We start from the raw sequence: 17,913 nt of genomic DNA on the forward strand, positions 1-17,913 counted from the left end.
TTTGGAACAGGCAAAAATCGAAGACAAGCCAAAACAGGACCAAGTAAAACAGCTGTCAAAAATTAACTGAGCATTCAAAATGGCCGAACTTTTTGGCATAAGTGAGAGACATAAGCACCATCATAACATTAAACAAAAATCAAAAATAAAATCTACGTAACCTGCAGAAATTCAAAATTCGCAATACTTTCTGAACAAACCTCGTATCTCTATCATCCAGATTTAAGAAAAAATTAAAAAAATAGCATAGTTAATGAATGCAGTGAATGACAGCAATAAATGCCTCCTTCCACAGCACTGTGCAAAAGAAAACATATTGATAATATCAGTCCATATTGACAACCTGTACCATGATTTTGAATCTCTGGAATAGTCTAAAAACCTTGCTATTATGATAGGCAATATATTGGCTTGGAAATCGACAATACATGGGTTTCTTATCCCATGGTTATGATTTTTCTTACTGACCTATTTTTGTTAATGATAAAATAGTACTGAATGGGGAAAATTTTGTAAGTGCTAGATAAAGTGTTGATTCATGACAACATCCTCCAACTTTTCAATGATAATAGTCAAATGCTCCTACTCGCCTAGCATCACTGGACAGGTACCATGGCGTGATAAGGTTGGTCTAAGTTACTTAGAGCACTTATGAATCTTTGCTTCCAAAAATTTTTGGAATTATGCTTTTACACAAGTGTCTGAATTTTCATGACAAAAACTAAGAAACTGAGGACTGAAATACAGATTTTGCTAATCCCTCAACACTTCAGTCAGGAATTGATTTTTATTCAAAATTCAATACAATGTAACGGCAGTATGCATGAACTTCTTGGGTCTTCCAATAGGTGAAAGTCTCCATTCTGACTGAGGTTTCAATGCTTGACTAGGGCTTCAGGGCAAGAGTACCATATCTCCCTTTTAGGCAACCCTTCATATATTCTCCTCCAGGTCAGGTGCCACATGATTGGATGGCATGGAAAGATGGGTTCCTTGTGCTTTCTGCAATTTAGCCCAATTGTGAAAGGAACATGGAATGGCACTCTCACCTTGAAGACAATGTCTGAGTTGAGCATCAAAACTTCAGCCAGAAAGGAGACTCACCCAGTGGAAGACCTGAGAGGAATTTCTACACACAATATGCAAGGAAAGCACCAGATCTTACAGTGACAGTATGTTTAGAGCTTCCTTTGGTTTGGTGATATTTTTGTCACCTTAAATATAATGTTTTTCATATTATCATTACTAGATGGACACACATTATACAATCTCATAACAATATATTTCCAAGCCTTTCCTAACAACAACCATAATGGGAAGAGTCAACCCCAGCCATACTCTTATAAATGGGCAAAGGATGGGTGAGGGAAATTAGAGAAGATATAAGCAGTAAATCAAAAAAATTATAAAAATAAATAAATAACTGAAAATAAAACCAATAATAAATATAATAAAAAACTAAAAATAATTGAACTAATTAGATACCGCAAACGGTTAGAACAATGAAATGGAAGACTGCAAATAAATCACGTACTATCTAGCTTGGATATACTATACAGTATTGATCCTTGCTAGTCTCAAGCACTCAAACGCACGTAATAAAATAAAAATGAGAATAATAATAAAAATAAAAGAAAATTAATCATGCACTCTCTAGCTTGGATGTACTATGCAGCATTGATCCTTGCTAATTGCATGCACTCCCACTCTATCAGGGCTTACGAGAGGTTTCCCTTTGTGTCAGGGGCCCACCAATCACACGTAGTGAAATAAAATTTAAAATTATAATAAATGAAAAATAATCACGCACCCTCTAGCTCGGATGTACTATATAGCATTGATCCTTGCTAGTCACAAGCACTCACATTCAATCAGGGCTTAGGAGAGGTTCCCTCTGCGTCAGTGGCCCATCAGTCACACGTAATATAATAATAAAAGCAAAATAATCACACTCTTTGTGTAACAAAAACCAACCTAAATCTGACACAACAATAAGTTCCTCTCCAATTCTGCACACTTACTTCCTTTTTTCATTCTGTCCAACATGCCTACCCTATTCCTACCCCTTCCTCACATGCCAAACATTCTCCCCTCTATCACAGTCTTCAGCATCCCATTTTTCACATATCATCACTGAACCGCGATACAGCCCCTTTATGCACTTCTTTCATTACTAGTCATTTAAGTGGGCTAAATTTAAATTCTATTCTAATGAATTTTTATGTTGTATTTAACATGTACATGAAGTCTTCAGGAACTGTACAGTAGTTTAATCAGCGACCAAATTTACCCGAGTAATTCACTTTGGAAGTCCACAGTTCATTATAATTTTAAAGAGACAGCAGGGCTATTTAAACCTCTATTTTACTAAGCCCTATATAATTCATTAGAAAACTTATGACTTTCAAATGACACTCTGATACATTTTCAGACATGATAAATGGGGAAAATCCACAGGAATAATTGATTAAATGATTCTCATGTTAATTTCTGCAAATAAAATTATCATTAAAACAAAGTTCATGAAATTACCTCTCGGAGATTTGGCTAGTCCAGGCATTGGACTATCTGGGGCAGCATAACCAGTCATTTCTTTGGATTGGTCCACTTCATTATCACCATCATGTTTTTTCCTCGCCTGTAACACATAAAAAGGAGAAGAAATGAGAAATGTTCTTGTTGCATGGATATGGAAAATGTTATTTGCTTATTGTGGACAAAAGGATACAATAAAAAAGAATACAAGAACAAGTAATCAGTCAATGAATTATACAAATGTAGCATATTACAAGTTATTGATATCCGAAAAATTCAGCTTATCATTTTAAATTACATAAACAAAGGAAACAAGATTAGCAAAGAGATTTTAGATTACTGCTGAAAACACACAAAATATGGTATGCTGCGTACAGGATGAATTATTTAGATTATTTGGCACTGAAAATGGTGACTAATATATTTTGAACACAGATGACAGAGAATATGCATTTTTAACACAGCAATCTTTTGCCCAATTAAACAACATACATATTATTATTTATTACAGTAAGAGTTGGATATTAAAGAGTATGGTAAATAGCAAATACAACAAAATGAACAGCTTTCTTGATGAATTAAAAATAGGATTTAGTGCTCTAACTGCTAAGCTAAATCAGCTAAGATTTTACATACTCTAATCCATTACTACCACTAAAAAAATTAAATTACTCACTTTTCAAGCTACAAACCCAGCTACATTAAATAATGAAAACCATTCACTATGCTTTAGGAGTGGGAAAAGAATAAAACCCAAGCAATCTAATGGTTCAGCAAAATGAGGAAGAAATTTTGAGGTAAATAAGTACTTTGTGAAAGATAAGATAACAGATCCTTAGGACAACAAAGGTAGATAATGGATACATAACAGCAATCTATCTACCGTGATGTTTTTGGGAGAAGGACACTGAATAACAAGGTAAGTAAAAATATGAAAAATTCTGTCAAAAGAATGCATTATGCACTCTACAAAATAAACTCTCTTTAGAGGAATAACAGTCTCAAATTCTCATTTTAATTATACCCATAGGAGAACAGGAACGTGTGATTCAATTTCCAGCTAACAAAATCCAATCTTTGACCACAACCAGATAAAACAGGTATGTACAAGTATATCCATTTTATTTTCTCACAGATATGGATGGGAGACAAACTTGAACTGCATTTTAAAAAAATAAATCATCTTTAAATTCTGAAATATAATTTGATTAATTACTTTCTCACTGTCATCATACAACATTGACTTTTCAAACTTTCTGCACTTTAGCCTGTATCACTATCAATATCACTATCTATGCATAGAATAAATACCTATGGGTAATTTGTTAGAAAACTTCATACACATTGTATTCGTAATAGAATTTTGGATTTTTAAATTTAATATGCATTGATATTTAATCATTTAATGTTAGGTTTTATAATTAATTTTGCTAAAACTAATAGAAGTTTATACCAGAGAAGGCTACACTACATTACATTGGGTATGGGCTCGCATGCAATTCATTTTGAGCATAACCTCAATTAACCAAAACACACAACTCATGTATGATTTCTTATTAAAAACTGCACCGCTGTTTACAGACCACAGGGACTTTTCATTCATTCCAAATTTGAAAAAAATAACCCAGGACATTCATACCAACTTATCTTCCTTTAAGAATATTGTAACTTCATATTTAACTTCAACTATATATTTCCTGTTTGTATTGAGGTGTAAACATTTGAAGTATGGCATTCCTTTTCATAACTTGTACATTGAACTAAATTATATTTATCCATATATGCATTTTGAACCCATTATGCTTTTTCATAGATCATTTCTTTCTACATATTACATTCATTAGATATCATATAGGAATATTTATTTATCTACTCACATTTGCTTAGCAGTCCGTATGAGTTAATGGTATTTAATTTACATAATGCATACTTTTAATCACTTCTACATATAAAATTTGAGATTTTATTCATGCTGTGGACCTAACTATGATATGGTAACCATAGTTTGGAAATGGAGTGAGCTTTTCATATAACTAATTTGTTGAGTACAAAAAATGCAAGATATAAGAAATTAAAATTTTTGAAATGGCTGTCTATATGACATTAATGTATAATTGGCAAAAAAAAAGGCTAGAAATGTTTACCTTAACAGGAATTTGATTAGCCAGTTATGAGAAATTCATTAGTAAGAGGATTTATAAGTCAAACCAAAGTCATTTAATACAGAGAAGTCTTGTGGTTTTATGAAATTTGATTTCATGGAAGAAATCAGATTTCAAAATATTTTACATGGTATACAAACCAAACGGTTTGGTCAGTTTGTAACTATGACCTGATGTTGGCCATGCCCAAATCAATACAAGTCATACTTACCTTTCACATGTTAAGGACTAATGAACAAAAAGTCATTTTGAGAATGAACCGTCAGCTCAGATACCTGTAGCCACATATTACTAATCTGGTTAATAGGTACATGTATGCATAATTACAATTTTAATTGTTAACAGAGAATATGAATGATTGATAAAGAACATGACAACAAAACGGAGAAAGATCTAATATAAAATGTAAACTGCTATCCATTTAAGCATTTTTAGGATGCTTTGATGCTCTTCTCCAATTAGAAATAAAAAATTCATTAATAGAATGTATAAAAATGAAAAAATAACAGTATATTTATGAACAGGCACAGAAAAAACCTGAGTTCTATAAAGAAGCATTGAAAAATAACATAGCACAAAACAAAGCTGTATTCCCTCATTGAACCATGGATGAAAAGGATATATAGAGATATTACATACATCAATTTTACAAAATAAAACAAATAAATAAAACTTGACATCAATAATCAGGGACTAATTTTATTAGGTAATCATCATGATCAACTCAGGAGATTCTGGAACCTTGGATTCAAAGATAACAGTTTCCGTCAACTAATTATCATTCTCTTATAGTATGATGTGTGCATTCAATTAATCTCAGAAAGTGTAACTACGGTTAGAATTTAATCTAATGTTGAAGCTCAGACCATTTTCCTGCATATCACAACATCCTTCCAGTACTTAAAGTAGCACTTCCAGCAAATAAATGCTGAACAAAAAAGGTGTTATTATGTCATTTTCATCATTCTTCAGTAGAAAACTTTGCCATTTACTGATGATGCATCAGATGTTCCAATACAAATATTTTTTTTCCTTAACCATCAGTTTTAACATAGTTGTATAGTAACACTTCGTTATCAACATTCTCGATGTTACCTAACATGACAAATATAGCTTCCACAACAAACACCATGCAGTTGTCTAAAAGACTTAAATGGGGGAAAAATAATTTTATTTAAATGCTATCAGCAGAAAAAATCTTTTCTTCGATTTCAAAAGGACAGATTCCCCTAAATAAGATCATAAAGCAAGTCAAAAAGTTTATAAAAGTGAAGTCATACTTCATGTGCAGGCACTCAGAAGTACATTATGTGTTCAACCATAAAACATGAAGAAAGAATCAAAGACTTCGCATTTTCATGGGAAAGAATTTATTACTTTCCTGTGGAAACACAATTCTTTCCTGTGGAAGCGACAAGTCTTTGATTCTTTCTTCGTGCTTTGCAAATGGATTTCCACAAACTATCAGCCTCAACGATCTCTCAAGGTTCCCCTTGAATGATTTGTACACTCTGAATTTGTTGCATTGACATGTATATTTGAAGATGACTCCATTAAAAGTTACTGTCGTGGCATCTCACGCAGTTTCTTGGAATTTGTCAAAGGTAAAAACAGCCTCAGGGTTTAATGCTGCCTTTAGCCTCATGGACTGTGGCCCGTCACGCACAACTCAACGAATGCCTGTGACATTATATGCACAGCATTTTGTCACAACTTCTTGTTCCTTTAACGCCCCCAAAATTTCAGAGTTTTAGAGGATGCCTCGAGCGCTTAATAGGCTAAAGCACTTAACCGAACATTGAGGGATCCGGGTTCGTATCCTGGTCAAGAGGAATGACTTTTACGCTCTGAAATTGTTGCATTGAACTGCATACTAGGGGATGACTCTGTTAAACGTTACTGTAGTGGCATCTCCTGCAGTTTCTTGGAATTTATTATTTCATATTCACAATTGCTGTCAAATACATAAATCCCACTTACTTCAGGGGTTTTTAGAATTTTTATGCCGTAAAAATTAAATTTTGAAATTCATCAATGGCAAAATAAAAATTCATCAATAAAAAATTAAAATTCAATTCTCAAAAATTTGTCATCAAATTTTTGAGTGATATTATCTGGAAGTTGGATTGGACAATATTCCTAACTATGAGATTTGCTTTTCTGGATAAAACCACAAGTACGTCATCAATTTTTCTTTTATACTTGTTATTTAATAATCTTCACAAATTGTCAATTAAATTTTAGAATTAGCATTTTCATGGGAAAACTGGCAAATTGTTTTCACTTCTCCGTTGAAATCCTCTCTTGAAAGCGATTAATTTAAACACAGAAAAAAAAGGGATGACACAAGTATATTGCGATATTGATGCTGCAAATCAGCTGGAATGGTTCAGTTAGAATAAGTACTTATATGGAATTGGGATGAAGCTATTCTAAATATTCACAAGGAAATGGTTCAATCAACTGAATTTAACAACTAAGTTAATTAATGAAATTTAGGTATTAACAATTAAATAAGCTAATGCCCAAATTTTCCCAGCCATTGATAAGACCTATTTCATATTTTTGAAATTCCAACTACTTTTATGAGCACATAAACAACAGACTACCACAAATCATTTCTCTAGTTATAAATATTGTTTTTAGCAAGTCCATGAGGAGTTAAGAGGAAACAAGGGAACCTGTGATTAAGATGATGCATATTCCTAAAAAGTATCATCATTAAAGACATAGTTCATTGGTATAGTAGTTTTTAGGGGAGGTGACCGACAGCTAAGGTCATTTGCGCCATAGGGGATTGACAGGAAAGGATGAAGGGAGGAGAGAAACCCGGCATCGGCATTAGCCTACTCTTTACGAAAGGAGCCAAGGGGTCCGCAGTTTAACGTCCCATCCAACGGACGGCGTACTCACTCTAAGTGCTTCTCTCCATATAGCACCTCAAGTAGGGATCGAGATACCTCTGAAAAATATTCAACACCGCCGGGATTTGAACCCGCGCCCTCAGGGTGGGAAGCCAGTACGTTAGCCCCCGCACCATCTCGACCCCCTTATTGACTAATTCACAATACATTGTTTCCTCATCAAATGTATACATATGCTTATGACATACATACATATGACATACGCTTTGATTAAGGGAAATAATATTCATCTAACCCCATCACAAGCTCAGGCGATTTCTTTACACCATGCTTCAAATTAAATAGGTATATTTTATCATTAGACTCTTGATGCTATTAAGAGACTAAGAGTTAGTTTATGTATGGATGGGAGCTTTTTCAACTGTATTCAATTCAAGTGACATGTTTTTATATCCATCTCTTTATCTTCTCCTTTTTAAGAAGAATCTATGTATATTAGTCATAACTCAGCATAATCCACATTCCATTCCTTTCTAGTGTCATGATAAGGTTTAGAACAGTATTACACTGCTTTTAAAATGCTATGATTAAGTATTATAAATCTTCACTAAGTTTATCCTATGTGCTTCAGATACAAATCTTGACTACAGCACTTCAGTTACCCAAAAATTCCAAGGGTAACATGCAGCATGACCTTGGCTTTTTTTTCAAGTTAGCTACACTGATGAGGGTACAAAAAAATATTCTCAACTTGAGATGAACTAATAATTTACATATTTTACATTGGAATAAAACACAACATTCACATGAAATTACTTCTTAAACTTTGTTCTCTCCGGCGTAACTTTATGGAATTAGCATAACATATTGAAATGAAATGAAATAATGACTTTTTAATTCCACACACTTTATTTATAAACATCACACCATGTTAAAACCTGGGACGTGTTTTTAAATAAAAGGTGTGGCATCACAAAGTCAATTATTTCATTCCATTTCAAAGAAATTACTTATTTTCAGTGCCTTCACTTCTGTTAGACACTACAGTAAATGAAACAGAATCCCCATTTTAAGATTTTCTCATGGATTTAAGACAAGTTATATTTCAATCTGTCCGTAAATAGTAGCCTAAATGTTTTAAAAAAATTATTGCATAAAAAATTTTGAATAAGGATTGCAATGCCATTAATTATAACAAAAATTTCCAAGACAATGCTGCAACTGCATTTTCTAAAGACATATGTTACCTATATTCTATTGTTTCAGGCTTCACTTCGTGGAAGTAATTGATATCCATTATTAAAATAGAAAGAAAGACTCGTACTTTTCCACAGATTTATATGTTACCAAATATGTTACCTAATTTTACAATCAGCAGTGTAAAAATTTTAAAACTAAGCATCAAGAATATACCAAGATTAAGGCAATATATGCAAAGCTTGAAATTGAAAATATTTTAACTTGAAGCATGACAAAGACTTTGGCTCACACTTTAGAGAATACTACTTTTACGTGGATGGCGATGTAATTTTTCCCCGTACATAAGGAAATTCGCTCACACAATTCATCACCACCATGCATGCAATAGGTTTGCAGAGGGCACAATTTAATTGGAAAGGAAGTGTTGATGAGAATGCTCTTTGAAAAGAATTGCTACTTCAAAATATAAAAGATCATCCATAGAGATCCATTTATAATCATGAAGATCAACTATTTACATAAATTTATGTGAAATGCATTAGCTATTTAATTAATCATCACCAGCTCTTGCATGAAAACATCATTTAAAAAATACCAGTTTAAAGTTTTTTGTATAATTTGAATGGCTCAATATATAGAAAAAATTATGAACCTTTTATACGATGCCAAACATACGAGGCTGAAGATGTGTCTTTAAAATGTTAATCCTTCAACTAATGTCATAAAGAACAGTGAGTATTAAATCTCAATTCATTCATATACTTAGTATAATGTCCGCAGGTGCAATAATGATGCACAAGTACACATTGCTAGGTTTTTGTATGGCTAAAAATCAAATCTGGTCAAACAGAAACTTTACCCAAATAACACGTTCAGAACCATTAATTATTTTCTATTAATTTTGCTAAATAAAATGCTAAAATATATTTAGGTATATTTAATAGTTAATGATTTATACACAGTGAAACCTTAATTTACATTTATGACGGGATCTGAGAAGAGCTATATTTAAAACCAATTATTTATGTAAAAATGAGATCAGGAGGAAAATATATTTTTAATACCAACGTATATTACTGTTTTAAAAATAAAATTTCTCACCGATTGACATTACGGACATACATAAACACCTAAAATATGTTTACACAAGCAGATTAAGGTATTGGGACTAATAAAAAAGTGTATTGAATAATTTGAAACACAACTCCTCATTTAAAGTTGATGCAATGAGGGCCCCAAGATAAGAACAAAAATTATTTACTTTTCCACTTTTATTTCACTTTTACACATTTACAAGAATCCAAATAATTTCCAAATCTGACGATATGGGTATTATTATTATTATTACTAGATTATTATTACACTAGATATTTAAGGTACATTTTGAAACGACACAGACTGAACAATAATAAATTTCTTTTTTCTTCCAAGAAAATGCACCCTCATACGAGACACTATAATTCAACCTTCAAAAACTTTGCGTACTTCCTTTTTTAATTTTCTTCCACAATCCTACCATTTTCCAAACCTTTCCTGACCTGACTAATGTTCTACCCTCAATCACAGTCACCAACATTCCATCACCAATCAAGATACTCTGTATCAACCTTTCCTCCTCCTTTGGGTTTCTTCGAACAATCCTCTCTTCTCCCCCACCTTGTAGCACTTCATTTTTAATCCCTTTCGCCCATTTCATCATTTCCATCCTTTTCTAAACCCATACTTTGAAAGCCTCCATTCAACATTCACTTTTCCATATCTCACAAAACTAAGCTCCATATCAAAGTTTTTACTGATCTTTTCTTGTAATCCTTTATGTCCCCAACATCCACTCCTTCCACCTTGTGAAAGCTTCTTGGCCTAATTCAATTCTCCTTCTTTTGTGCTGACTACTTTGATCATATAATTAGGAAAAGTCTTTCCAAAGGATCAATTTAGGATTGACTACTACAATAGGAACAATTAAAGATGTGCATTCAATAGAACGAAAGACAGGACTGATAGTTTGGACAAAAGTGGAGTGTACAAGTTGAAATGTAATGATTGTGATGCCACATATGTGGGGCAGTCTAGGAGATCCTTCCGAACAACAGAGGAGGAACATAGGAGAAGTTTCCTTCACAGGAAAGCATCCCACTCCCACTTTGCGGGTCAACTGCTGGAGGAGGGACATGCACATCACTTCACCCCTGAAATCCTGCACCTTATTGGGAAAGGGTGCAAAATGGACATGCTACGTAGAAGAGCTGTACATAACAAGACAAGTGTAAAAAGGTATATCCTTAATGACATTGTTTTTTAAAGATATTCCCCACTGATGAAAACCTCCCTCTCATTCAAGAACATGCCTAGTGACCCCAACCTTGAACCTTCCTGACCACCTCCATCCACCTCACCCTACCCACTTGCCATTACCCACCTCCCCAGCCCCCTCCACCACCCCCACCAACGTCAAACCATCCAGCCACCTCTTTCCCCTTGACACCTACCCTCATTTTTATATAACTGACCTGAATAAGTAACTTTGTACCCGAGGATGACACCCAATGCATTGAAACTAGTCATACCTAATAAAAAATTTGGTGGAAAGAAACGTTTTTTTAAATTCATTACTTTGATCACGTTCATCCAAAACAAGATAGGTGTACTGTTCCACTTGGTCCAGTTTTTACCCTCCTCTAACACTGATTTCTCATGTGCTCAGTATTGATAGTAACCCTTTGACTGACTGACTTGATAAACCTTGATCATCTACAAACCAGATTATATGGATTCCCCACTGCCTTCCATTCCTATTTCTTGTTTTTTTCCGATGTCTCTTTTACCATATCCTCCATATTACCATTGAAAAGCATAGGTGATAATAGGCACCCCTGTCTCATTCCCTCACCTAGTGCTGTTCATCCTGAATCTCCATTTGCTACTCACACCCAAGCAGTCTGGGAGATGAACAAGCTATGGATAAGGCACATATCTCTCCAATCTAGTCCTATTTTCTGCAATACATTCTACCTATTTCAATTGATTCCGAGTCCTCCTGAAATCCAGCAGTAGTAGGGGGGGCAACCAACAGCTGAGGTCATTTGTGCCGAAATCCACGAAACAAATAAATACTAACTGGCAGTGAATTCTTCTCGGGATTTCATCCGGGTAATCTCCTCCATCTCCATCGCTGCCGACGTTTCGATGAAATCCTTTTCCATCGTCATCAGGGCCGATGACGATGGAAAAGGATTTCATCGAAACGTCGGCAGCGATGGAGATGGAGGAGATTACCCGGATGAAATCCCGAGAAGAATTCACTGCCATCATCCGCCGGGAGAAATTGAAGTCCTAAATACTAACTGATTGTATTCTACGTCCCTCTCTATTATGTAAATGTTAAAATAAGAGTTCCTAGTTATTGCTTGGTAAGTGCTCTTTCCTATTCAACTCAGATTTAAAATGTGAATATTCAACTCTTCTGGAAAGTGCATTATATTTGCATACACATCTCAGTGAACATTCAGCTTCTGCTAAAGTTTCATAGTAGTCCAGATTAGATCAGATTACAGACGAGAGATTTGGACATCTGATTATCTGCTTGCAAATAACTACTCTCAATCATTTTAAGAAGGAATCAACTTATCAACTCTTTAACCATATTATTAACAAAACTAATGTCAATGAACCAACGTACACATAATAAATTTAAAAATTAACACTTATGAATGAAACCTAGGAGAAGTATATGAAAATTGGTTCTTTTTGGCAAAATAAGATATGAACGCTTGGGATTATATCAGTAAAATGAGGGGATCGGGTTGGTGCCGTGGATAACATACTGGCTTCCCACCCTGAGGGCCCGGGTTTGAATCCCGGCGGAAGCCTTAAAATTAAACTACCTCGGTGCAACTTCCCAATCTCACAAGAACAAGATCAAAAATGGAAATCTTTAAACAATTGTATGTTAGTCAAATATCAGCCATAGCATAATAATTTCAGGCTTTAAAATTTTATCAATGCCATGGCTTGAGATCAAGAGAGTTGCCTAGAATGATAAATCATGGTGTTCACGAAAATATTAAATAAGTAAGGATAGAAGAGGTTAAGATCATCAAAAGGTCCTATGAAGATGGAGGAACAGGTCCTTAAAAACTTCTTTAGTGAACATAAGAGCCTAAATACTATTTTTTATTTGAAGCATGTGACCCACAGCATAACTGCAATACATAACTTTCTAACTGACCCCTTGGAAGTAGAAAAAGACACATCTCTTTAAACTGAACACTGGAATATAAAGTCAAATGCATACAATCAAGAAATTATGATATTGATAAACTTGATTAACCATAGTGAACAAATACCATCAGAATTGTGAACCACACTAAAAAGGAGTTGTGAGATGTATGTACAACAGAAAGTCAATTACAATATCTAGTGCAGCCACAGAATAAGCCATACACCACCTAAACACACTACATCACAGATACAAGAAAACACCATGCATGTCAAAAGAGCATCAACTACTTGTTAATACCTCTGCTTCTTACACTTTTCTGCCAAGTTTAAACATTCTCAAAAAAAACGAAAAAACATGCAACATACGATGACATCTAGCAACAATCAAGTGCAAAAGGCAAGGTGACATCAAAGGACACATCACCATCGGAGAAAAAAGCTAATAAATGGCCAAAATAAACCCTGAAACTACTGACAGTGGAAATTCAACTATAGGCGAACACAATCATGAACGAGTAATGATGTCGCATATTCCCAGAAAAGTCCCATTGAGCCTACCACATATTCACCAAAACCTAAACCAGCCTACATCCACAACAGCAACATAGAAATAGCAAGAAGAATGAATAATTTGTAAGGTCATGAGGGGAGTGTGATGTAGATGGGACATTGGAAAAAAACAACAGAAAAGACAAAATGAACAAGAAGGAACAATAAGAGTAAGCAAGGAGAACATCTGAATGGTGACATCTAGTGCAGACTCAGCCAATACCTGAGCAATGATGGACTCCACCTTCTGCCGGTCAAGGGAGCCCCTGTCTGCCAGTATTCGCTTGTTCTTCAGGTGGTGAGGGGTGTCCCTTCGGTGTAGTCTGTTGGGTCGGTTCTGCTTAACCTTTTTCCCACTACCCCTCTTCCCACCCGAACCCGTCCTCACCCCTTCACTATCCTCCTTCTCACCACTCTCCTCATTCTCTCCCTCGTCAATTACAATGTCATCGTCCTCATTGTCATTGTCCTCATCATCGTCATCATCATCATCATCATCGTCATCATCATCGTCAACCTCATCTTCCTCCACTGACTCCACCTTAAATCCGACGTGCTTCTCACCCTTCGTGCCACAATTAGGAGAGGGGTTTGGTGGCATTGCCAACCAATGATGAAAAGAGGAAGAATGGCACAGGAGGGGAAGATGGCGACAGAAAAAATTTATAGAGGAGCATATACAGAAATCAAAAAAAAAAAAATGAAGACAAAAATATGGAAGAGATTTTTCAACAAATTAGATGACATTTGATGATACAGCATTAAGGACATGGTGTTTTTTTTTACAAAAACCATACAACAGAAGTGGATAACCCATGAGGCATTTGAAACAAAATCATTACATGATAAACGTTTTAGATTTTAAACCAACACGGGAGAAAATAAACGAAGATGTTTTATAGCCATAGAGAGGAAAGATGATTATTGGGGTAAGAGTAAAACGCATTTTCCCAGTGAATTTAAACATTGATAAAGCAAAGTATTTTTAAACAATTTGGGGTATTTGTAAACACCATATGTGAAGGGAAAATGATAAGATATTTTTTAAATTGCAAGTCAGAAATATATAGCATAATAAGTTTTGCAATTGCGATTTAATTCAACCAAATATTAATGAATTATAAGAACAAAAATATAATTTTTGAGATATTAAATTAATAAAATGTGGAAATTTTAACAAAAAGAGAGAGACGAAGGGTGGGAAGAAGGGGAAAGAAGAAGCAATTCAGTTAGTAAAAAGAGAGGTATTCTATACAAAAATGTGGTTATTTCCCTATTTTTAATACAAAATCACTGAGTTTTATGCTAAGACCCTACATCCTCTATTTTAGTTTGAACATGTATAATTATCTATGGAATGACTATTATTTTAATCCATTCACAAATGTGAAAATATTTGACCACTCTATAAGAGACAATTTTGATCACTAAAATTCACCTCACTTGAAGCTGATATCCCATAAAATGCCAGTTTAAAAAGTGATGAGTTATGGATGAATATTATATTCTAAAAACACACTGCTACTGGGGTCATTCAGGAGGAAACAGGGCACACTTGCAAACAAGTTCAATAAGGGGAATATCTCTATCAGTTAAGTTAGCGTTAAACAAAACATGGGTATACCTTTATCATACCAGGTTTCAAATAAAGGAGAACAAACAATTTCCAAGTATGCATGAATAAAAAGGGACAACTTTTTACAGTATCAGTAATAAGAGAAAGAGAACCAATTTTTTGGTAAACAAAAAAACTAAGGTGATCTATGGGGAGATACAACGATTTAAATCAAATGTAATGAAAATGATTAACTTTGTTTTCTTTGATAAATACAGCACACAAAATATTACCATTCATTATGAGTATTCAAGCTGCTGCTCAAGAATTAGCTTGTAGCAGATAAAAATGCTAAGTGACTACAGTATAAGATGGCCACAGAAGTATGCTTTCTGTAACTATTATGGAGTTGTATTCCAAAAATTATTCCTATATTGTAAAAAGTTCTATCTAGATATCTTTTAATTATTGTTAAAGAACAATTGTTTGAAGTCAACTGTATAAATATAAATTAACTATTTGTCCACATCAAAATATAAAAACAATATCACATTATTGCATTAATATTAAAATTATATACATGGTCTTTCTCCACAAATAGTTTTCTATTGAAGCTTTCAAAAGTGAGTGCACTTCAAAGACATACCAATATATAAAATGCCACTTACAATATACCAGGGAAACAAAGTTAACACAAAATTTAAATTAGCAATTGACAACAACAATGGCACAATTGGAAACAAGTGTAATAAAGCAGTCTTTTTGGTAAAAATTAATTTTTCCAGTTTTCACCATACATGATTACGCAAAAAAAAGGAAGAATGAATCTGCAAAGCATTTAGTTTTTGATTAAGATAAGGATCTAACTAGAGATGGGCACTTTCAATTCAAATCAGAATGGTCTCACCTGAACTGATTCCATCCTATCCAATATAAATATAACTGATTTATCTGATCTTTATGAAACACGTGCAATCAATTCATCTGATCTACATGCATCTAAGCTTAAAATTTCTCTCAAGGAATGAGAATATATGGGATACTTATTGTACCACACTTTTAGGCATTCTGCACACTTGAAATTTTCACAACTGAGTAGGTGTTGCTGAAACTATTAATAAATCCAAAGAATGTGATGCATGTTTGGCACCAGAAGAGTTTATGGAGGTTTATGTTTAAAAAAGCTCCCTTAGCCAAAATTTCAGAAAATACAAACTATCATAGGTTGGATGATATCAGCAGCATCAAAACGACAAGTGCCACTAATCCTTAGTATTTGATTGTGATGGCAATGGCATTTACAAAAGTAACATTAATGAAATATGTTTCCTATAAAAATGAAATACTATATATGGCATTATGACCATCTTAAATGATGAGATTATGCATACATTTCAGTGTCAGGCTAACACGTGTACCATTTGAAACCAATGGATGAAGTAAGGGATGGATATGGAGAGAATGAAATTTACTTATAAAGATGAAATCATTATATGCATGGCTAATCGAGTTATAGCATGATATATGTGAAACAAATCTCTGACAAAACTGCAATCACAACCTACTCCTGCCAATTATTCACCTTTCCACAGCATGATGGGTAATTCTACAATAGAAAGGGTTAGTAACATTTGAAACAGATACATTTGGTAAAACAATGGAGTGAACTTTATGTGCTAATTTAACGTAGAGAAACCAGCAATTTAATGCATAGGTAAGAAATATTTTCTGGTCCAGTGACCCTTCTCATATACCCTACACCAATATAGTTTCACATTTGATTCACCCTAGGACATATGCCAACATGACAAATCACATTATGTCCCCAGCCAATCAGAGAACACTTTTATGATCAAGATAATCTATGAATACATGTATGCCAATATACTACACATGCCCTTACAATTTGATTTGATATAGTGGCAGGGCTTTTTCAATCAATCCATTGGAACCACATGAATAGGATCTGTTGACAAAACTGGGAAAGGAAGGCTTGGTGGATTGGATGAATGCGATTACCAGGGCAGAATCATGGCATCTTGGATTTTTCGATTGGAGACGATATCTCGAAAATGGAGCTGTCTGATTAGTCAAGAGTGGTGAAGTGATCCATCAGTCGTGCAGCATGGTAACAAAATTGGGGACGAAGGGGAGAAAATATGATCGTGAATAAATGGTGATCACAAAGCACATTCGCAATCTGGTTTGAGCACTCTCTTTTGAAAGATTCACCTTGTCAGCTGCAATAAATCAAACAACAAAACGGAGGGACCCAAGGGGCCATTATCCAAACAACTGATGTATTGACGATACACTGAGTGCTGATGTTCCCCTCCACGTAGCACAGCTTTTGGTGTGAACCGAAATGTCAATCAAAAACAAATGCGGTTTTAGAAAAATTCAATCTTTTTTTTTCGATTCGATACATTAAAAATAGGGAGAGATGTTTCATCAAAATAGGTCATGTGACCGTTTAGTGGTAAAAATAATTTGAGTTGATAGAGCATAAAAATATTGTAATTAAGCAACGATCATGGAAATCAATGAAGAAATTGAAGTGCCACATGACTTATCATGACCATTCAGAACCATTCCTTAAACCAAATAGCTAAGGTGCTTTGCAATTATGATTTAGTACAGGGCTTTGTAATCATTATCACCTATAAAGGCGTTTTACGGGACCATTACCGGCCAATGGGAATGCTCCAGTTTTGATACATCAGATCAAAAAAATGAAATAACAATGGATGCATATAAAAATTGAAGATGTTGTATTCCTGAACTGTTTTCTCTATCCTGCTCTATGTGATTCTAATTAATCTATCCA

The 17,913-nt window shown here is 34.2% G+C and overlaps 1 protein-coding gene across 10 annotated transcripts in view; it reads right to left on the reverse strand.

Annotated features, from left to right (window-relative positions):
- Nucleotides 1–17,913, reverse strand: part of scrib (scribble planar cell polarity protein) — a 336,501-nt gene that overhangs the window by 80,071 nt on the left and 238,517 nt on the right. For all 10 annotated transcript variants that reach the window (XR_011702610.1, XR_011702611.1, XM_071595076.1 and 7 more), the window contains one exon: nt 2,533–2,638. Coding sequence is in view for 8 of the 10 variants with exons in the window: in XM_071595076.1 (XP_071451177.1) it covers nt 2,533–2,638 (106 nt within the window). In the remaining 2 variants the exon portion in view is untranslated. The remainder of the gene's footprint in view (nt 1–2,532; nt 2,639–17,913) is intronic.

Source organism: Hetaerina americana, unplaced genomic scaffold (genome assembly GCF_022747635.1).
Source record: "Hetaerina americana unplaced genomic scaffold, ioHetAmer1.1.p SCAF_7, whole genome shotgun sequence".
Classification (NCBI taxonomy): Eukaryota; Metazoa; Arthropoda; class Insecta; order Odonata; family Calopterygidae; genus Hetaerina; species Hetaerina americana.